The sequence below is a fragment of the Alosa pseudoharengus genome, unplaced genomic scaffold (genome assembly GCF_046254945.1).
Source record: "Alosa pseudoharengus isolate Yale_2024_CS ecotype anadromous, Long Island Sound unplaced genomic scaffold, YU_APseudo_1.1 YU_APseudo_1.1_scf_22, whole genome shotgun sequence".
In the NCBI taxonomy this organism is placed as follows: domain Eukaryota; kingdom Metazoa; phylum Chordata; class Actinopteri; order Clupeiformes; family Clupeidae; genus Alosa; species Alosa pseudoharengus.
The window spans coordinates 30,524,864-30,547,038 of NW_027468680.1; the positions used below are offsets into that span (position 1 = coordinate 30,524,864).

General features: G+C 42.8%; 2 protein-coding genes across 3 annotated transcripts; both read left to right on the top strand.

Moving 5' to 3' along the window:
* Positions 1-8,051: 8,051 nt before the first annotated feature.
* Positions 8,052-16,164, top strand: LOC143139106 (protein lin-9 homolog). Its single transcript, XM_076299674.1, has 15 exons — positions 8,052-8,097; positions 8,897-8,929; positions 9,140-9,225; positions 9,360-9,461; positions 9,885-10,015; positions 10,118-10,243; positions 10,545-10,702; positions 11,189-11,322; positions 12,004-12,129; positions 12,392-12,493; positions 12,605-12,685; positions 12,777-12,902; positions 13,520-13,702; positions 14,255-14,352; positions 14,892-16,164. The coding sequence occupies exons 1-15, from the start codon at positions 8,067-8,069 to the stop codon at positions 14,995-14,997; spliced, it is 1,623 nt and encodes a 540-aa protein (XP_076155789.1). The 5' UTR covers positions 8,052-8,066; the 3' UTR covers positions 14,998-16,164.
* A 207-nt stretch (positions 16,165-16,371) lies between these two features.
* On the top strand, positions 16,372-21,764 carry LOC143139107 (Golgi resident protein GCP60). 2 transcript variants are annotated; one of them, XM_076299675.1, is made up of 8 exons: positions 16,372-16,897; positions 17,277-17,418; positions 17,664-17,804; positions 18,306-18,464; positions 19,259-19,427; positions 19,626-19,773; positions 20,249-20,521; positions 20,975-21,764. In XM_076299675.1, exons 1-8 carry the CDS (start codon positions 16,660-16,662, stop codon positions 21,175-21,177), a joined length of 1,473 nt encoding a protein of 490 aa, XP_076155790.1. In that variant the 5' UTR covers positions 16,372-16,659; the 3' UTR covers positions 21,178-21,764. The 2 variants fall into 2 exon arrangements, with proteins under 2 accessions (XP_076155790.1, XP_076155791.1); XM_076299676.1 differs by having other exon boundaries at positions 19,629-19,773.
* The last annotated feature ends 411 nt before the right edge of the window (positions 21,765-22,175 follow it).

The window sequence follows — 22,175 nt, forward strand, 5'->3', positions numbered from 1 at the left end:
GCGGTCTATTAAGAAGGAGGGGATATTTCTTATGCGAAATGACGAAATTCACCTGAAAGGGGAGACTGAAACAAATGTTTGCTTTTCTACTGAGATAGCATTGAGGAAGCTGATCTTGATAACATTTGAACATATAACAATAGTCAAGGAGGATGTGTGTTTATTATTTATTGACACTAGAATACAGTGATGTGGAATTATCTAGAAAATTATTAACTTAAACTCTTATGTGAAATGTGATTTGATGTTACATCAGACATCATAAACAGCATTATTTAGTGTAGAAAGACAGATCTGTCAGCTGTATCTCTCAAGAGTAGTTTATATTCAGTAGTAAACTCAACCCCCTCTACATTAATTGTGTCTGTGTAGAGAGGGTAAAAACCTTGATTCCTGGCACCCACATCTCTGTGGACCTCTCCTGGTCCAAGAACATTAGGGCAGTCACCAAGAAGGCCCAGCAGCGAACACTTCCTGAGGGGAAGAACACACTGGACAGCAAGCTGCTGGAGACCTACTATTGCCTGCATTGAGGGCCTGCTGACATGTAACAGACAGGAAAAGGCTGCACAGAGTGGTAAAGACTGCACAGAAACTGGCCGGCCGGCCCTTCCCCACCCTTACATCTAACTCTCGTTGCCTCAGAGCAGCAGAGCAAGAAACATCATCACAGACGTTGCACACCCATTCTCTGGAAGGCAGACTCAGACTCAGAAACAGCTTCATCCCCAGGGCCATAACCATGTTGAACTCAAACAAGAACTAATCTTCTCCCCCAGTTTTTCAGACTGCTGCTGACAACATTAACGATTACACTGAGTATGTAATGGGCTACATATGCAAATGCATTGATTACATTGAGGGTGACTGTAAGAACTTTCCCTAACCAGCCACAGAGACAGTAGGCCTACAGTACACACAAAATACCCCCATACACACACAATATATCTTAGTAATTACTACTTTAATTTATTCTTTAAGGTTAAACTGTCTCTTGAGCACAAGCATTTCATTATAATTCTTTTTATGAGTAGCCTATGACAATAAATTACTTGAACTTCAACTGCCAGAGCAATATTTATTAGCATTCCATTCTGAGCACTGATTCTGATTCTGACATTGAATGGTTCCTTTGTGGTAATTCAGGCGTAGGCTTGTGTGTTTTTCAGTGGTTAATATGAGTGCCCTCAGTAAACAGCACAACAGGCAAACAGCAAACAAACAGTCACGCAATTGGCTTCTTAAGAGATCGCGAGATCGCGCGCATGCACTCACTCACGCACGCACGCAGGCTACCGGACATCGGTAAAATGAACGGAAGACCGCGTGACGGGGCTGGTCAGCTCACGAAGCAGGATTTGAACCTGCGACGCTGGCACAATGCAAGTGCTTTGCACAGCGACGTCTAGTCCATTGTGCTACGGTAGCGCTGTTTAATGTAGTGCTCGGTGTTCTATCGATTATGACAGTCTCGTGACGTTGGCCGTAGCGTGCGTGTGTCAAAGGCTCTCCTCTAAAAAATGATTTTTATTTCTCCGGCAGTTGCAATTGATATCAGTGGTTAATATGAGTGCCCTCAGTAAATAGCACAACAGGCAAACAGCAAACAAACAGTCACGCAATTGGCTTCTTAAGAGATCGCGAGATCGCACGCACGCACGCACCTACGCCCTCGCGATTGCACTGACTACGCTACCGGACATCGGTAAAGTTAACGGGAAGGTCACGTCATGAAGTAGGATCAGAACCTGCGACGCTGGCACAATGCTTCAAGTGCTTTAAACAGCGACGTACAGTCCATTGTGCTATGGGAGCTCTGTTTGATGTAGTGCTTGGTGTTCTATTCATTATGACAGTCTCGTGACGTTGGCCGTAGCATGCGTGTGTCAAAGGCTCTCCTCGTAAAAAATGATTTTTATTTCTCCGGCAGTTGCAATTGATATCAGTGGTTAATATGAGTGCCCTCAGTAAACAGCACAACAGGCAAACAGCATACAGTTAGAAACAGTTACGCAATTGGCTTCTTAAGAGATCGCGAGATCGCACGCACGCACGCACCTACGCACGCACGCCCTCGCGATTGCACTGACTACGCTACCGGACATCGGTAAAATTAACGGGAAGGGCACGTCATGAAGCAGGATCAGAACATGCGACGCTGGCACAATGCTTCAAGTGCTTTAAACAGCGACGTACAGTCCATTGTGCTACGGGAGCTCTGTTTGATGTAGTGCTTGGTGTTCTATCCATTATGACAGTCTCATGACGTTGGCCGTAGCGTGCGTGTGTCAAAGGCTCTCCTTCTCGTAAAAAATGTTTTTTATTTCTCTGGCAGTTGCAATTGATATCAGTGGTTAATATGAGTGCCCTCAGTAAACAGCACAACAGGCAAACAGCAAACAAACAGTCAGGCAATTGGCTTCTTAAGAGATCGCGAGATCGCACGCACGCAAGCACCTACGCACGCACGCCCTCGCGATTGCACTGACTACCTACCGGACATCGGTAAAGTTAACGGGAAGGTCACGTCATGAAGTAGGATCAGAACCTGCGACGCTGGCACAATGCTTCAAGTGCTTTAAACAGCGACGTACAGTCCATTGTGCTACGGGAGCTCTGTTTGATGTAGTGCTTGGTGTTCTATTCATTATGACAGTCTCGTGACGTTGGCCGTAGCGTGCGTGTGTCAAAGGCTCTCCTCGTAAAAAATGATTTTTATTTCTCCGGCAGTTGCAATTGATATCAGTGGTTAATATGAGTGCCCTCAGTAAACAGCACAACAGGCAAACAGCATACAGTTAGAAACAGTTACGCAATTGGCTTCTTAAGAGATCGCGAGATCGCGCGCACGCACTCACTCACGCACGCAAGCAGGCTACCGGACATCGGTAAAATGAACGGAAGACCGCGTGACGGGGCTGGTCAGCTCACGAAGCAGGATTTGAACCTGCGACGCTGTCACAATGCAAGTGCTTTGCACAGCGACGTCTAGTCCATTGTGCTACGGTAGCGCTGTTTAATGTAGTGCTCGGTGTTCTATCGATTATGACAGTCTCGTGACGTTGGCCATAGCGTGCGTGTGTCAAAGGCTCTCCTCTAAAAAATGATTTTTATTTCTCCGGCAGTTGCAATTGATATCAGTGGTTAATATGAGTGCCCTCAGTAAACAGCACAACAGGCAAACAGCAAACAAACAGTCACGCAATTGGCTTCTTAAGAGATCGCGAGATCGCACGCACGCACGCACCTACGCACGCACGCCCTCGCGATTGCACTGACTACGCTACCGGACATCGGTAAAGTTAACGTGAAGGTCACGTCATGAAGTAGGATCAGAACCTGCGACGCTGGCACAATGCTTCAAGTGCTTTAAACAGCGACGTACAGTCCATTGTGCTACGGGAGCTCTGTTTGATGTAGTGCTTGGTGTTCTATCCATTATGACAGTCTCGTGACGTTGGCCGTAGCGTGCGTGTGTCAAAGGCTCTCCTCATAAAAAAAATTTTTATTTCTCCGGCAGTTGCAATTGATATCAGTGGTTAATATGAGTGCCCTCAGTAAACAGCACAACACGCAAACAGCAAACAAACAGTCACGCAATTGGCTTCTTAAGAGATCGCGAGATCGCACGCACGCACGCACCTACGCACGCACGCCCTCGCGACTTCACTGACTACGCTACCGGACATCGGTAAAATTAACGGGAAGGTCACGTCATGAAGTAGGATCAGAACCTGCGACGCTGGCACAATGCTTCAAGTGCTTTAAACAGCGACGTACAGTCCATTGTGCTACGGGAGCTCTGTTTGATGTAGTGCTTGGTGTTCTATTCATTATGACAGTCTCGTGACGTTGGCCGTAGCATGCGTGTGTCAAAGGCTCTCCTCGTAAAAAATGATTTTTATTTCTCCGGCAGTTGCAATTGATATCAGTGGTTAATATGAGTGCCCTCAGTAAACAGCACAACAGGCAAACAGCAAACAAACAGTCACGCAATTGGCTTCTTACGAGATCGCGAGATCGCACGCACGCACGCACCTACGCACGCACGCCCTCGCGATTGCACTGACTACGCTACCGGACATCGGTAAAGTTAACGGGAAGGTCACGTCATGAAGTAGGATCAGAACCTGCGACGCTGGCACAATGCTTCAAGTGCTTTAAACAGCGACATACAGTCCATTGTGCTATGGGAGCTCTGTTTGATGTAGTGCTTGGTGTTCTATTCATTATGACAGTCTCGTGACGTTGGCCGTAGCGTGCGTGTGTCAAAGGCTCTCCTCGTAAAAAATTTTTTTATTTCTCCGGCAGTTGCAATAGGCCTTTATCACGGCAGCCGAAGTAGGAAGTGAACCGCCCTGCTCCTGTGTGAGCACAGGTGTTTCTAATTAAGTGTCAGATTCGGCCACAGTTACTTCAACCAGAGGCCTCGTTAATGTTTTTAGGAACACCTGTGGTTTGCCTGCCAAAAGGAAACTGAACAGCCCTGCTTCAGCTGCCGTGATGAAGGCCTATAGATATCAGTGGTTAATATGAGTGCCCTCAGTAAACGGCACAACAGGCAAACAGCATACAGTTAGAAACAGTTACGCAATTGGCTTCTTAAGAGATCGCGAGATCGCGCGCACGCACTCACTCACGCACGCACGCAGGCTACCGGACATCGGTAAAATGAACGGAAGACCGCGTGACGGGGCTGGTCAGCTCACGAAGCAGGATTTGAACCTGCGACGCTGGCACAATGCAAGTGCTTTGCACAGCGACGTCTAGTCCATTGTGCTACGGTAGCGCTGTTTAATGTAGTGCTCGGTGTTCTATCGATTATGACAGTCTCGTGACGTTGGCCGTAGCGTGCGTGTGTCAAAGGCTCTCCTCTAAAAAATGATTTTTATTTCTCCGGCAGTTGCAATTGATATCAGTGGTTAATATGAGTGCCCTCAGTAAATAGCACAACAGGCAAACAGCAAACAAACAGTCACGCAATTGGCTTCTTAAGAGATCGCGAGATCGCACGCACGCACGCACCTACGCCCTCGCGATTGCACTGACTACGCTACCGGACATCGGTAAAGTTAACGGGAAGGTCACGTCATGAAGTAGGATCAGAACCTGCGACGCTGGCACAATGCTTCAAGTGCTTTAAACAGCGACGTACAGTCCATTGTGCTATGGGAGCTCTGTTTGATGTAGTGCTTGGTGTTCTATTCATTATGACAGTCTCGTGACATTGGCCGTAGCATGCGTGTGTCAAAGGCTCTCCTCGTAAAAAATGATTTTTATTTCTCCGGCAGTTGCAATTGATATCAGTGGTTAATATGAGTGCCCTCAGTAAACAGCACAACAGGCAAACAGCATACAGTTAGAAACAGTTACGCAATTGGCTTCTTAAGAGATCGCGAGATCGCACGCACGCACGCACCTACGCACGCACGCCCTCGCGATTGCACTGACTACGCTACCGGACATCGGTAAAATTAACGGGAAGGGCACGTCATGAAGCAGGATCAGAACATGCGACGCTGGCACAATGCTTCAAGTGCTTTAAACAGCGACGTACAGTCCATTGTGCTACGGGAGCTCTGTTTGATGTAGTGCTTGGTGTTCTATCCATTATGACAGTCTCATGACGTTGGCCGTAGCGTGCGTGTGTCAAAGGCTCTCCTTCTCGTAAAAAATGTTTTTTATTTCTCTGGCAGTTGCAATTGATATCAGTGGTTAATATGAGTGCCCTCAGTAAACAGCACAACAGGCAAACAGCAAACAAACAGTCACGCAATTGGCTTCTTAAGAGATCGCGAGATCGCACGCACGCACGCACCTACGCACGCACGCCCTCGCGATTGCACTGACTACGCTACCGGACATCGGTAAAGTTAACGGGAAGGTCACGTCATGAAGTAGGATCAGAACCTGCGACGCTGGCACAATGCTTCAAGTGCTTTAAACAGCGACGTACAGTCCATTGTGCTACGGGAGCTCTGTTTGATGTAGCCTAGTGCTTGGTGTTCTATCCATTATGACAGTCTCGTGACGTTGGCCGTAGCGTGCGTGTGTCAAAGGCTCTCCTCGTAAAAAATGATTTTTATTTCTCCGGCAGTTGCAATCGATATCAGTGGTTAATATGAGTGCCCTCAGTAAACAGCACAACAGGCAAACAGCAAACAAACAGTCACGCAATTGGCTTCTTAAGAGATCGCGAGATCGCACGCACGCACGCACCTACGCACGCACGCCCTCGCGATTGCACTGACTACGCTACCGGACATCGGTAAAATTAACGGGAAGGTCACGTCATGAAGTAGGATCAGAACCTGCGATGCTGGCACAATGCTTCAAGTGCTTTAAACAGCGACGTACAGTCCATTGTGCTACGGGAGCTCTGTTTGATGTAGTGCTTGGTGTTCTATCCATTATGACAGTCTCGTGACGTTGGCCGTAGCGTGCGTGTGTCAAAGGCTCTCCTTCTTGTAAAAAATGATTTTGAAGGTTCTGAAACATTATTATGCTTCACTGAATCCTTCTCGTTTTCTTTCATTTGTCCAGCTAACTTTTCCATTGAACCTAGCCATTTATGATGGATTACACACTCGACATTCTGAAATGTCCTGCACGATCAAGGCCAAATTAAGTTTTTCACGCAGCCATTGTGTCAGCAGCATCAGTGCTGACGGTGACGGTGCGTTTCTGATGTCAGATTATTATGTAGGCTAGCCTACTAGACTGTTCTCACGTTGCAGCGCTTTACTTATATGAAAGTCGGGGTCCGGTTCGCCCTGTCGGGACCTATCTTCCGACAATGACCGGCGTTCTATACATTATCCCGCTTATTACACGGCTATAAAACGACACAATAAACTCCCCACGATATGACTCTTTAGCCTACATGGTGAGGATTTACCACCCTCTGGTTTTCCTATCCCTATCTCTGCTAAATATTTTTTTATCGTCGGGGGGGACAACATTTATCCCCCTCTGCCCCTCATATTGATTAATGCTACTTATTACACGGCTCTTCATAGTGCTGCAGAATGCTCCATTCACTTGAATGGGCCTTCCCAACCTTCGGCGGCCTGCTAATTCTGAATAACAGACCGTTGCTAAGTAGGCTATAACAGACCGCTGTCAAGGAAAATGGGCTTTGTGCTTCTAAGTCAATTCTTTCATATCACTACGCAAGGATTGGAACTTCATTCAAAAGTGAAAGCAGACGGTTGATCAGCTGTGTTCTAAAGAATGTTTGATTCAAGTTCAGCGTGTGTTGTTGCGAACTATGTTTCTCAGCAAAAGCCATGATTAAACGGTAACAAATAGGCTATAGCCTCGGCTATGTAGGCTAAAGAGTCATATCGTGGGGAGTTTATTGTGTCGTTTTGGTAAGTAGCCGTGTAATAAGCGGGATAATGTATAGAACGCCGCGGTCATTGTCGGGAGATAGGTCCCGACAGGGCGAACCGGACCCCGACGCGCAGCAGAGGTCCCTTCAGGGCGGAACAAGACCCCTCTGCTGCGCGTCGGGGTCCGGTTCGCCCTGTCGGGACCTATCTCCCGACAATGACCGGCGTTCTATACATTTATCCTTACTTAATCAATATGAGGGGCAGAGGGGGATAAATGTCCCCCCCGACGATTAAAAATAATTTAGCAGAGGTAGGGATAGGAAAACCAGAGGGTGGGAAATCCTCACCATCCCCCCCTACAAATCGCACCCTGATAATATTAATAGTAGGCTATTACTGGACTATTATCAATCTGAAACCGGCAATGTTTTCTATCAGGCCTAATCATTCAACATAGGTAGCCTAGCCCTAGCCTTAATTTAAGGCATTGATTCTTTATTTCATCTTTTGATTTCTGTGTTTTATGAAGCATTGATTCCTTTCAAGAAAATTTCTTCCTGATATTAATCAAATTTTAGCAACTCCCTAGGTAGGAATTGGCCATTTGTGGAAAGAACCAACTTTGTAGTTTGCAGTGTGCACTCCTTTCGAATGGCCCTCTTCAGCCGTCTCCATCCCACAATGCACCCCGACCGGCAGCCTTTGAAAACGTAGCGCGGCTGATTCAAGATGGCGGAGATGGAACAGCTGCTGGACGAAAGTGAGTAACCAGCTAACGACGATACACTGGTGGATATTTTGTAGACGTACTATGTTTCAGCTTTAGACGACCGTGTACCAGCGTGATGGCCACTTGACAAGACGCTGTGTGGTTATTTACTCAACGTTACACAGTTTACAACCACTTAACATTATTGTTGCAAAAATTGTTTTTCAGCTTCGGACCAGCTGCTGACTTTCGTCTACCAGTTGTTCTCACTTGCTCTGTTTTGACTTTTGCTTTTTGGTTAGTCAGCTAAATATTCGGATTTGTTTTATCCCGGTTTTGGCTTCTCGTGAACTATTTTAAGACATACGTCAGTTGGCTTGTCTGTCTGTTAATTCGACTTATTTTAGCTACTGTGGCTAGCTGATGAGGGTCCTAGCTAAGATAGTTGACTTGCTACTGGATACCTTCGTAGCTAGAGCTAGCTCCAAACTAGCCAACTAGCCTTGTATACCTGTATCTGACTGGCTGTCATTTCACAAATACTGCGTCTGGAGGCCTTGGTTAATGTTGTCGATTAATGATGGCTAGATTTCAAAGAAGCAGCTGGAGACATTGACATTGACTCCGACCCCCGGCGCTGCAGTTCGTATTGGCCGTAAATTATTATGTCGACACCAATTTCATAACAAATTAGGCCTTTTTCGTCTGAACATTTGTCACTAGCTAGGTGATGTTAGCTTGCTAATGTTAATCATTTAAACACAATTTATCTAAGAGGGTTTGCTTTAAATACAGTAAGTTAAAGAACACACTTGACATTCCATTTAACAGTTTACCTTTCTCCCGTCAGGTTCGTCAGCAAAAGCTCTTGTCAGTCTGAAAGGTAATGCCACCCACGGTGCAGCAACTGATGAGGCTAATAAACATTTCAATTTCCCATAAGAATTTGTATTAACCATAAAACAAATAATTTTAATGAGCCATAAAGCAATATTGGTCCTAACTCTATAATTGTTCGAAATCTTTCATCCATTCTTTTTGTGCACTATGTTTCTATCATCATGAAGTATTTGTTTCAAACCTTGATTTTCAGAAGGAAGTTTATCAAACACTTGGAGTGAGAAACATGGCTCATCCAGATCTCCAAAGGGAAGAGCAGATTTTTCACCTGTGGAGAATGTAGGCCTGACCACTTTTCTGTAATTCTTATTGCGCCTTAGTCTTAGTAGTTTTCTTATGGAGTAGCCTAATGATACAGTAGTAATCTCTGCTTGGAGGCCACTCAGCATTTGTCTTTCTGATATTAATTGCAGACCAGGGGCTCAAAGAGGAGCCGTGTTTTGTCTGAGGAGGATGAAGGGCCAGTCACCTCCAGATCGCCTAGGAGGAGTCATAGAGTGACAACTATGCCACAGGTTACAGTCTATGTATTTATCTACACCAGTGAACATGATGTTATCGATTGTAATCATAAATGGACAACTTATTGCTAGAGACCTAGAAAAGATTGGGCTCTGTTAACAATAACCATGTTTGTGCAAAAACAAATTTATCCAGAATTTTGTTTCACCTTTGCTTTGTTTCATGTTATTGTATAGAATTGGGAATATAGTAAAGAAAGTCATTATGTTTGTGACATTTTTATTTATCTGCACAGATTGTGTTTATTTATAATAATGTATTGCTGTTTAGATAAATATCTCTAAATGACTAAAATGCCTCAACTAAGCCCTCCTAAGTCTGCAACTGTCCTCATGGGTTTATGGTCCCTGGAGATTAAGTTACATTACAAGTTATAGCAACATCATCACTCTCTACTTTTACCATCCTCCCTCCAGAAATTTGCTGATTTTGCAGTCCCAGACAAAAAGGCATCTCAGAAGATTGGACTGAGATTAAGGAATTTATTGAAATTGCCTAAAGCACACAAGTGGTGCATATACGAATGGTTTTATTCAAACATTGATGGGTATGTTACCCTGCACTTTTTTTGTTAATAGCTCTCTGCTATTTATGACATTTCTCTATGAACCACACACTGCCACTTAACTGCTTTCCCTACATTGTCTAGACCTTTATTTGAAGGAGACAATGACTTCTGCCTCTGCCTGAAAGAGTCATTCCCAGGGCTAAAAACAAGGAAGTTGACAAGAGTTGAATGGGCAACAATCAGAAGATTGATGGGAAAACCTAGAAGGTGATGCAGCATATGTAACTCTGGTGTCTCTTGAGGTTTCAAATCAGCAGTGCATCACTGTATACTTCTAGTTTTATGCATTAACAATTATGTAAATAAGGATTTTTGAATAATAACTTCAAAAAAATACAGTGGAATCTCTGGTGTTTGTATCATTTTGACTTGTTGGTGCAGCCACAGTTTAATCCTGTTTGCTTCACCAGGCAACTGTTGGCCTCAGTCGGTGTTCATTGCACTGTTCATTGTAAATGTCATTTTTGATTGCAGTAGATTGACTGTGAACTGTGACTGTGTTGGGCAGGTGTTCATCTGGATTCTTTGCGGAGGAGCGGTCAGCCCTGGAGCAGAAGAGGCAGAAGATTCGACTTCTGCAGCAGCGCAAGCTCGCAGACTTGGCACAATGCAAAGACTTGCCCGAGGAGATCCCCTTGCCCTTGGTCATAGGAACCAAAGTCACAGGTAAGAGTTAGTGGAAAGGTCTAGGTGGCAGGGGTTTACGTTGAGCATTTTTTAGCAAGCATTGGTGTTTTGTTTGGGTGGGTGGAGGACTAGAACTAATTCCAGCAGATGGCAGTGTTTATGTGTTTAGATATTTAAGGTCATCATCACTGCATGAGGACAATACAGATCCTGGCAGTTAGACACTTAGAATTATTTTGTTTCAAATAGTATAAAATATGTCCTACAGTTGATCACTGGGCCATGCTCAGGCTTACGCGATCCCCTTAATGAGCAGTAAAAAAAATAGCAGGAAGGCATGTCCAACTCTGTGAGTCATGTATTCTAGAGACCAAAAAATTCCCTTTGTCATAGTTTTTAGTGCTAGTTAGCAGAAATGACCAGCTAGCCTCAGTGATGAGTGTTGTATATCCTCCTAGACAATGTCATTTCTTACCACACTTTTTGTGAAAATGTGGGAAACTTAAACACCCATCCCTTCTCCAGCTCGCCTGAGAGGTGTTCACGACGGCCTCTTCACGGGCCAAATCGACGCTGTGGACACTGGTGCAGCCACATACAGGGTCACGTTTGACAGAAAGGGTCTAGGGACACACACAGTTCCGGATTATGAAGTCCTTGTAAGTCTGTCGACCACTTGCTCGTACGTGACGTGATTTGCAGGCCTGGTGTCATTTTCATCATAGCTTGTTTGCATACTGTGTCGTAATATCATTTTAGATGAGAGAATTGAACTGTAGCTGTTTAGGTCTAATCAGAAAACAACTGAGGTTATTCAGGTTTCAGCTTCAAACACAGCCGTGGGGCAGCCGTGGCCTACTGGTTAGCGCTTCGGACTTGTAACCGGAGGGTTGCCAGTTCAAACCCCGACCAGTAGGCACGGCTGAAGTGTCCTTGAGCAAGGCACCTAACCCCTAACTGCTCCCCGAGCGCCGCTGTTGTAGCAGGCAGCTCACTGCGCTGGGATTAGTGTGTGCTTCACCTCACTGTGTGTTCACTGTGTGCTGAGTGTGTTTCACTAATTCACGGATTGGGATAAATGCAGAGACCAAATTTCCCTCACGGGATCAAAAGAGTATATACTTATACTTATACAATCAATAGTAACATGCTGCACAGTGACACTGCACTGTTTGTACTTTTCTTTTTAGATATCTGAACCATATTGTGCATGACTAGGCTTCCTAGGCCTATTTCTCAGTAGGCTACAGTAGGACATTTAATAAGTTGCTGTCTGAAACCTTTTGTCTTGGTGTATAATACTATACTGTATACTATATTCTGTTATCCTCTGCTTCCAGAGCCATGATCCAGGTGAAACTATGCCACTTTCAGCCTTTGCTCAGAAGCAGCGTCCAGCCCGCCTCCACACCTTCCTGACGCCCACTCGAGAACCGTACCCCTCATCAGCCCCATCTGCACTAATGGTATCAGCCTTTCACGCCCAATAGAGGTTACACTAGACTTGTGTGTTAGGGTAACACATATGCTCAAATGTATATTCAAAAACAAATCTACATCTATAAAAATGTCTTAAGTTAAATGCAGTGCTTCATCATGGTGCAGCTGTGTTGGTTTGTTTGTCACCAGGATGCAGAGCTAAAGTTCAGTAGGGTTACTGATAATACCCTTCATTTTGCCTTCTTCTACAAATGCTCATGCTTTTTTCTGCTGTTTGTTTATCTGCAGGATAATGATCCTTTGCTCGGTCAGTCTCCATGGAAGAGTACCCTGACCACATCAGAGGGAGAAACACTTGGCGGCTTTCCAGTCAATTTTCTTGTACAAGTTGTGAGTCATCTCCAAAGATTACGTATTTCTAATTAATTAGGCCCTGATTTTGATTGTATTAAATTTTGTGCTGATTAATAATCAATTAACTTATAAACTTTGTTATTTCAGACACGGTTATCAAAGATCCTCATGGTTAAGAAGGAGCATATAAAACAGTTAAAAGAGATGAATGCAGAAGCTGAAAAACTGGTATGTGTGTTTTCTGAGAAGTAGATGTATTTGTGTAATGTATTTTTCTCAGTGTGTTGAGAAATGTTAACGCCATGATCTGTTTCTACAGAAATCATATGCAATGCCAATAGAATACGAGTTTCAAAGGAGATATGCTACCATTGTGTTGGACCTTGAGCAGCTTAACAAAGACCTCAATAAAGTGCTGCATGAAGTTCAGCAGTATTGCTATAAGGTGATGACCCATCCTTTCAGACATATACACACAATGTAGGCTATGGATCATTTACCATTGGAAGCCTGTCCTCACATGCCACTTTATTAACCTGCCTGACTAGTTTTCATGTCAAACATGGTGTACTGTGTAACTGAACTTTAGTTAGTTAGGTTAGTAATATGAAGATCATGACTAACATTTAGATTGAGATTGTGTCTTTAGATCTTCATTTACTGGAGGAGACCTTTTTTTGCACCTTGTCAGGGATTTTGGACATTTAGGAGATGAACCTTTCAATTGTCTTAATTTAATTTTAGGAACTTCATATGACTCTTTGAAATAGGCTTTAAAGGAAAATTGAACACGAGGAACACAACTGTAAGACATAAAATAACGATGGAAGAATTAGTATTTCTCGATTTTCAATGATGTTTAGCACTTTAGCCGTACTAGTGCATCTTTAACTGACAAATGGGGTCATGTTCCTGCTGTCATAACACTACATTGCAATACCAATGGCGTTCTGGGCACACATTGGCAATGCCACACTCCACATTATAAGTATGACTTTGAAGCCGTTACGTTGAGGTCAAAGAACTATTGCGTTGCGTTAATCTCGGTAAGCTCCCCCACAGCTGGCTCCAGAGCAGGGCCTTCAGCCCGCGGAGGAGGCCATTGACGTGCGGCGGCGCTGCGAGGAAGAGGCTCAAAAGATGGTCAGGCAGGCCAACGCCCTCCCCAACGGTCAGCACTGCGTCCACAGCCCACGGCTCACCCAGCTCATCTCCAACCTCACCACACTGCTGCTGCAGATCAAGGCAAGGAGGCAGCACACTATCCCCGTCACAGAGAGCATTTGGAGATTAGGGATTAATGACATGAATGGGATTAATTAATTAATATTTATGAATTGAATTTTAATTCATGCTTCAAATCTCCTTGTGGGATTAATTGATTTTGGATATTTAGTTAAGTTGTGTGTGTGTGTTAAGGTGTGTGGTTACGTGTCCTGGATATTTCAGTTCATCAGCCAAGTGCACCCCGTAACTTTCAGTGCTTTTTTGAAACACTGTTGATCGGCTGGGCCAGAGTTTTTCTTGTTCTAAATTTCACTTCAAAAGATGGCATACTTCTGATTAATTAGACCCTGTTTCGAATGTTTTAAATGTGTTGAATTTTGTGCTGGTCCAAATAAACACTTTATTTCAGACATTATCAAAGATCAACTGTTCTTGAAGGTTGATTTGATTAGATGCTTGGTCATTGAATTAGTCAGCTAGATTAAATTACATTATATTATAGCATGCAATAATTCTGGTGATATTGTGTGTTCATGCGAAATGAAATAATTACTTTCCATTTTTGTTTAGTGTTTGGCTGAGGGAGGTGATTTGAATTCCTTTGGGTTTAAATCATTGACCGATTCACTCAATGATATCAAAAAGTCAATTGATACTTCTAATGCCAGGTAAGAGCTTTCACTAATTGCATTCTATTACCATGTCATTTTCACCCAAACTTTTCATCCAGCTAACAGTGAAGTGATCATTCTTATTTTGCAAACTGGGTTTCTTGTAACTTCCCTTGTTTGAGACCTGCCTCATTATGAGAATCTGTGCCTGTGTACTCAGATTATCTTTCTGTGTGCTTTCCACAAACAATGAAGTATCATTATTATGGGTTGAACAGCTTGCCCTAGGGTTGTGCATTTAGCTTAATCTTTTTTATTATTATTTCAGTTATGGTCTTTCTTTGCTTGCATTGATTACAAAAATAAAAAAAGAGAGATAGATAGATAGATAGATAGATAGTGCTACAACTCTTATTGCAGTGGTGTGTTAGACATCCACGGTTAAAACAAAAATATATATAAATGCAGGGTGACAATGTGGCTAATCATGTTTTCAATATTGACCAACATAATCATGATTATGATTTTTGCCATGATCAAGCAGCCCTACCTTCCCTGCCTCAGTTTGTGACTGCGTGCTTTTCTCCACTGCACAGCTGCTTCCAGAACAACGTGGAGATTCATGTGTCCCACATCCAGAGCGGCCTGAGTCAGCTGGGGAACCTCCACGCCTTCACCACCAACAACACCCACAGCGCTTAATTCCTCCAGCATTTAGTACATATCTAAAGATCACTCTGTACATATCCTCTGACATAATCTTAATATACCTCGGACAGCAAGAAGTGCAATTTCAAAACCTCCAGAGAACATTACTCTTGATAGGCCAGTTGGAATGAGTAGAGTTTTATGCAAGAGATTTGTGAGATGGTTAACATTTTTGCATAGTGCACACACATAATCAGGGTTCACCTCCTAAACACACATGCACGCACACACTAGATTACAAAGAAATGGACTGTTTCACCCTCTTCTCATACATCACTCGCTGTTCCCAGGACCAGCCCTGTTTCCATGCTGAGCTTTTCACATTGATCTGTTTTGATTGCTTCCCTTGAATGGAAGTAGAAACATTTTGATTGTCCATAGCTGCACTTCTGGCCTTCAACTCCCTTTTAAGGGTCTGTTTCACTTTGAACCTCATTCTCACTTGTATTTTTTAGCACATTTATGAAAGTTATTTGTTTCTTCTTCTACAGCTGCAAACTGTAATTGGGTCTGCTGATTTGTATCAGTAGATGATGTGGGGCTCTGAATTGACATTGCACAGTAATGGACTCGTTACACAAAATCTCTGCATACAAGGCTGTAGAGAGCAGTGGTTTGTGTTTTGCTGAAGGGTTTTTGATGCTTTTTTTTTTTTTTTAATTGCATGGGATGTTTGTTTGATGTTTGTTTCATCTTTTCAATTTTAATTTCTGTACATTTGTAACACTCAAAATGAGTGATTTCACAGAAATGCATACCTGAAAAAAAATCTACAGCCTTATACTTTAACAATATTCTGTGCTATTTTTGTACTCCCGGTAGTGTGCTTATAAGTCCGAATAAGTATTTATAATCATCTCTGGAGTTCTGAGATGGCTGTAGTGTTGTGTAAATACTTGAATGATTTTTATCACGAGTCTTTGTACAGTTATTACCATAATTCTGGAAATGTATGTTAAAAGTAGATACTTTCCTCCAGTAGTTATTTTGCTTAAATTGCAATGATCTCCCAACATAAGATCTTATTTATAAGTATATTTTATTGCATTTATGGTGCGTCAATCTCTTAAACCAAAATGGTGCACATTTTCCCTATGCAAAACTGCCTTCGAAAATCTTGTTTCCCTTGATGTGTGAAATTAAAATGATTTCTCCCACTTTCATTGGTCTCCATGAACATGCCAGGCCAACCTTTGTTCTCTTAGGTATTATCATCAAGGTTTCCTAGGCTCATTCAACTTCATGCAGCGCTGCGCAGATCTGGCTGTAGGTATACGTGAAGCATACTGGATTTTTGCGTAACGCATCACGTTCAGCCAGATCTGCGCAGCGCCTGATGTGATAACGTAGTGGCCGCGCCAGCACAAGTTTAAGTCAAGTGTCTTTTGTTACACCTGTTACCCTACTGGCCAGGTGCATACCTTGCTTAAGTCAACCGTATATACCGCCTTGTGAATGACACTTGTTATTACTATAGCCTAATCCTTGCTATTAGAACAGTGCTTTTCGCTGAAGCTAATGTGTTGACTTTTACGCACAAGGTTCTGTCATTAAACGTGTACGCGTAAAGAGTCGACAAATAAGAGCATTTCCGGGAGTGAGTACGGAAGGCAGTAGGCTACGTGGCCACCTTGTTTGACAGTTCGAAGTGGAGCTATGACTATGGAAGTGCCTAAAACAGAGGCTGACAGCGGTAGCCCCACTGCTCATCAGAATGGTTCTGACAACCCACAGACGACCTCGGAAGTCGGTGCCCATGTGGAACTTTCGCAGTCCTTAGAAAGGACAGAGACGGATTTGTGCCCCGATGAAAATGTGGCACATTGGTATATAGACAACAACTGGGGTCTCTCGCTGGAGGAATTGTTTGATATGTCACTGATCTTTCTGAAAGGTAATAACCATGTATCATACACAGATTAATTTAGGCTATTGACAATATAGGCCTATAATAGCCAACAATGGATGAATGACTTAGCCAGTTGTCTCAGACGGCTGGAAATGTTTGTAAGTCTATACTTCTATCCCAACAGACATTTTGCTTCAACTTAAGTTGTGATTAGTGTTTGTGTAGGCTACAAACCTAAGACTCATGTCTTATTCTGCACATAATTTTGTTTTGACAATCAGTATTCTCAGGTAACAAATTGTGTTCAACACATTCATTACCTTATCTGAGTTTCAGTCAGTGTTTCACCAAATATGTCAACTCACCAGCATCATGTTCTCCAAGGTGATTCTAGTTGCTGACAGTACTTGTTTTACATTTAAAGAGAAAGATGGCAAAGCTTTCCAACCAACCTATGAGGAAAAACTGAAGCTGGTTGCCCTGCATAAACAGGCATGTCAAGGGCCATATGACCCTGATGCCTGTCCAGAAGTAGGTTTCTTCGATGTCTTAGGAAATGACAGAAGGTATGTCAACAGAAATGTACCAGTGTGAAGATATACAAGTGCAAATCTGGTCTTAAAATCACATGTTTATGTAGCTTAATACAAATACTTAATACAAATGTTCAATAATACAATACTATTTTCAACTATTTTATACACACATTTTCACAGTGGTTAGGCCACATCTAAAAGCCAGGTTGCTTGTAATTCATCCCATGTTTCATATAATGTGCAATTTGATTCACTTCTGTTCATTGGTCTGACAGGAAAGTATGGGCAAGCCTTGGCAAAATGACAAAAGAAGATGCCATGGCAGAATTCATTAAGCTGCTGAACACCTGTTGTCCTTTATTCTCTCCTTATGTTACATCTCATAAGATAGAAAAAGAAGAACAGGAGAGAAAAAGGTAAGCCTCAGCTTCATTTCCAATCTTTTGCAGAGCCACAATTCTTATTTTGGTTCCCACACATCTTAGTACTAATCTGGAACTGACTTTGTTTCAAGCGGTCCCAGGCTGTCTCTCTATGGCCCAAATCTGTTTGTTTCTCCACATCTTGTTAGTGTGAAGACAGTAGGTCATGTAAACGGAAGGCAGCAGTCTCAGTCCAGGTGTAATACATCTGGTTTTTCCTGTTTGGACTTAAATGCAAGTCTTAAAGAGTCATTAGGGAGTTGGATGAGATGGCAGCAGATAACCCATTGATTTTTATTTGCCTTGATCACTTGGACTGCCCCAACTGGACCTGGTTTAAAGCTGCAGTGTGGTCATAATTAATGCTAAGCTCTTGCCTAATCTTTTGTTCACAATCAGACAAACCATTGTGTAGGATATGTTAGCATTACCTTTTGACCTTTCAAAAACCTCTTCCAAAGGCTGAGTGTAATGTCTTCTCTTTGCTGACTGCAGAAAGGAGGAGGAAGAGCGACTCAGGTTGGAGAGAGAGGAGATGGAGCGACGACGACAGGAAGAGGAACAGTGTCGCAGAGAGCAGCAGGAACAACAGCAGCGTGAGGAGGAGAAGAGGAGACGAGAGGAAGAGGAGCGACTACGGATGGAACAGCAGAAGTAAGTGGGCTTGCTCACGCTAAAAGTCCTGCCTTCTAATATAACATTAGTTGGCAGCAAGACATCAAGGCATGTCCAAATCAAATGTTTGTGTAAAATTCTGCCTTAAGATACCTTGATTTTGCTGAATTTTGAAGGCAGTGTACATAATGTGTACATGATGCCTTCAAGGGAAAATTCTTCAGAATGTCTCTGCTTCAACACTCACTAATTAAAGTCAGCTGTCCTGTGTCCTGCTGTGTCCTGGCAACAGTGTTCTGTGTTGCTATCTTGCTAGGCCATCCAAAACAAAGTTCATAGCTGGCACATTAATTCTTATTCCCCTTATTCAGGCAGCGGCCATTGTGAACCAAAATGAGGCTATAGGGTACACAAACCATAGGAGGGGGCGAAAATGCATTAATTATATAGTCAGTGTACCCTGTAGTGTACAATGGCCGCAGCCTGAATAAGGCGAATGACAAGTGACTCGTTAGACAGTTGAAAGCAGCAAGGCAGTTGGCAGCTGCCTTCCGTTGTGGACAAACCCTACAGTATGTCTGCTCTCTGGGTATTACAGTTGAAGTAATTGAGAGCTTAGTAAATTTACCTTCGGGCCAAGTTTTTGATCACAAACCTCAAGCATATTGCTGCTGTCACATTTCTACAACAAAAACACTCACACTCAGTATTTAATTTACCCCCAGTTCCATGATACTGTATAAACAATGTGTGAAAATCATTAGAGTAAAATTAATCTTAAAAGCATTATCGGTGATTGTATATGATCATGGGTGGGTACCTTGCCATGACAGACAACAGATCATGGCAGCCCTGAATGCCCAGACATCAGTCCAGTTCCAGCAGTACGCTGCCCAGCAGTGCCCAGATGACCCAGAGCAGCAGCACTTCCTCATCCAACAGCTGCAAGAGCAACACTACCAGCAATACATACAGCAGGCATGGCAACTATCCCAGCAACAGGTACAGTGTTTCAAATTACTCAACAGCTGAACAAGAGGAATTGCTTAACTGTGGTTTGGAATGTATTCCAGACGCACAAGTGGATTTAATGTCATAACTGAGTCTCTGTAGTTTGCCCCAGCTACAGTAACTAGACCTCCTGTAGAACTGAGCGTCATCGGTCTACAGCATATTAAAGACCCATGCCTTTTTATCCAGCAGACTACTTTGGAGACCCAACAGGTCGAGTCTCCAGATAACAGAGAGCAAAGTGAGGCCTGTGCGGCTCCTCACAGTGAGAGTGTGAATGATCATCTGGACACTAGCTCCCTTTCACAAGAAGAAAGAGACACTGCTACACCACCAGGTATGTTTGATTGATGCCTATTGCCTACAATGCACTCCATTGAGAACTTTGTAATAAGAGTGATGTCTTAATAAACCTTCAGTACATGTTTAGGAAGCAACTCTTTGATGTGCTCAACACCACAGTACAGTGATATTGACCCAGCACAAAGATACTGACCCTTGCAGCACAATGATACTGACCCAGTACAATGATACTGACCCCACAGCACAATGATACTGACCCAGTACAATGATACTGACCCTGCAGCACAATGATACTGACCTTTGCAGTACAGTGCTGCCGACATCTGCAAAAATGCATTATATCTTATGACTGAAAGGTCATAAGGTATGTATTGATTGATACAGTTCAGATACTCTTTTCCATTGAAGTTTTTAGAATCTCTTCAAAACGCTGACCTTGAGTCATTCTTTAGAGAGCTCTCAACAACATGCCTGTGCTGAACTTTTCCTTGTGTCCTTCATGTTTTAAGGGATTTCGGCCCCATCCATGTGGACAAGGCCACTTATCAAAGAGTTTAAGGAAAAGATGCACGATGATCCAGACTCTATAATCACAGTTGGTAGGGGTGAAGTGGTTACAATACGTGTTCCTACCAATGAAGATGGCAAGTATATGTTCTGGGAGTTTGCCACAGATCACTATGACATTGGTTTTGGGCTCTACTTTGAGTGGACAAATTTGGCTACTGGTTCCAGCAGTGTTAGCACCGGGATTGAACCTAGTGATGAGGACACAGGAAATGGTGAGCATGGACATCCACACATTCACTCATATGTTATGAAATCGTTGGGTATAGTATGTTTACATTTACATACAGTCATGGTAAATTACAACAATTAGAACCAGCCTACTGTGTCTCCAGTGTTTTATATAGGCACTGTGTTAGTCACAGTGTATTTACAATTTAAATGGATTTCCAGTGGGATAAGATAATATGCAGCCTTATATGAGGCCTTGGCATTTTTCATGGAGCATACAGACGTTTTGTGACATTCAGATGTATATTACATCTTCCTCAGACTCTGTAGTCTTGTGCACCTTTTTGAGTAAATATTTTCTTTTTTGAACTTCTGTGTGGTCCAGTTTTCACTTTAAAATTCTGTGATTTATAGTATTTGCTAGTATAAGTCAGTCAAAATAAAAATTAGAACTAGATCAACTTTCTTCCTCTCACTATTTGTTTCTCAATTCAAAGGGGAGCCTCCAGAGACAGCAAAGGTCACTCAGACGCCTTTGACCGAGGAAGTCGTGCCCGTTTATCGGCGGGATAGCCACGAGGAAGTGTATGCTGGGAGCCACCAGTATCCAGGGCAGGGGACGTATCTGCTCAAGTTCGACAACTCCTACTCCCTCTGGAGGTCCAAGGTTGTCTACTACAGGGTCTACTACACAAGATAAGGCTGGGAGCTGACCTGTTGGAGCTCAACCATTGTTGCATTACAGCATTATTATTTTTTTAAATATTAGAAGGCATTACAAAGATCTACGTCCATGTTTTTTACAAAATATTTTAACACAGTAACCTATTTCAGCTGTATCTGGTGGTGTGGACCTCATGTTGGTGGTTAGACTTAGAGATGACAGTTACAAAGATAGACTGTGCAATAGAATGTTTAGAATAGCTTCACAGCAGTTGTTCTCTTAATTTAAAATCACCTTTCAGCACAAACCTTCACTTTTACTGCTTCTCTTTAAAAGAAGAGCCATCAGCTGGACTGATATATGGGGAGCACAGTGCATGGAGTTTGTTTTCCCCACTAATGATTTTCAAGCATTCTACTTGTATTATAGGCATAATTATAACTTCTTTTCTTTTGACTGATTTGGCTGCTAAGAAGTAAAGAAATTAATAGCACTGAAGTACAATATATTTTCATAAGTGTGTAGAAGAATATCATTTAATGTGTAACCAATTTAGTATCCACATCAGACACATGAAAACAAAACTAATTTAAAAAACTTAAATAAAAAATGTATGAAACAATTGCAATTCAATGTCTTCACTGAGAAATTAACACCAAAGAAAATGGAATTTGTTCTTTATGCACCAATCTAATGTGGTTAAGGAGAAGAAGGTCCCATATGGGCCCTAATTTGAATGATGGGTGAAATGCAAAGTCTTAAATCTAACCAAAGTTAATTCAGTTAATTTAACTACACACATTTAAATGGCTAAATTAACACCATGGGGAAGACCTTAACCACAAATGGATCCACAGAGGGATCAGTGCATTGCTCCCACATACCATATGATAGCTGTAGCATAGTTCATACAGGAAGACTTTGCTTTTTTGCACAATAACTTAACACTCGCTGATAATCCTGACATTAAAGCTGTAGTTGGCAAGTCTGACAGATTGAGGGGACTTAGCCAGAATTTTGAATATTTACAACTC

Bases quoted from the DNA above. Each gene is read 5' to 3' on its own strand.
- LOC143139106 (XM_076299674.1), top strand. From the start codon at position 8,067: ATGGCGGAGATGGAACAGCTGCTGGACGAAA. The intron at 8,098-8,896 runs GTGAGTAACCAG...TTCTCCCGTCAG, and splicing joins GGAACAGCTGCTGGACGAAA to GTTCGTCAGCAAAAGCTCTT. The intron at 9,226-9,359 runs GTAGGCCTGACC...TATTAATTGCAG, and splicing joins ATTTTTCACCTGTGGAGAAT to ACCAGGGGCTCAAAGAGGAG.
- LOC143139107 (XM_076299675.1), top strand. From the start codon at position 16,660: ATGACTATGGAAGTGCCTAAAACAGAGGCTGACAGCGGTAGCCCCACT. The intron at 17,419-17,663 runs GTATGTCAACAG...TTGGTCTGACAG, and splicing joins GTCTTAGGAAATGACAGAAG to GAAAGTATGGGCAAGCCTTG. The intron at 17,805-18,305 runs GTAAGCCTCAGC...TGCTGACTGCAG, and splicing joins GAAGAACAGGAGAGAAAAAG to AAAGGAGGAGGAAGAGCGAC.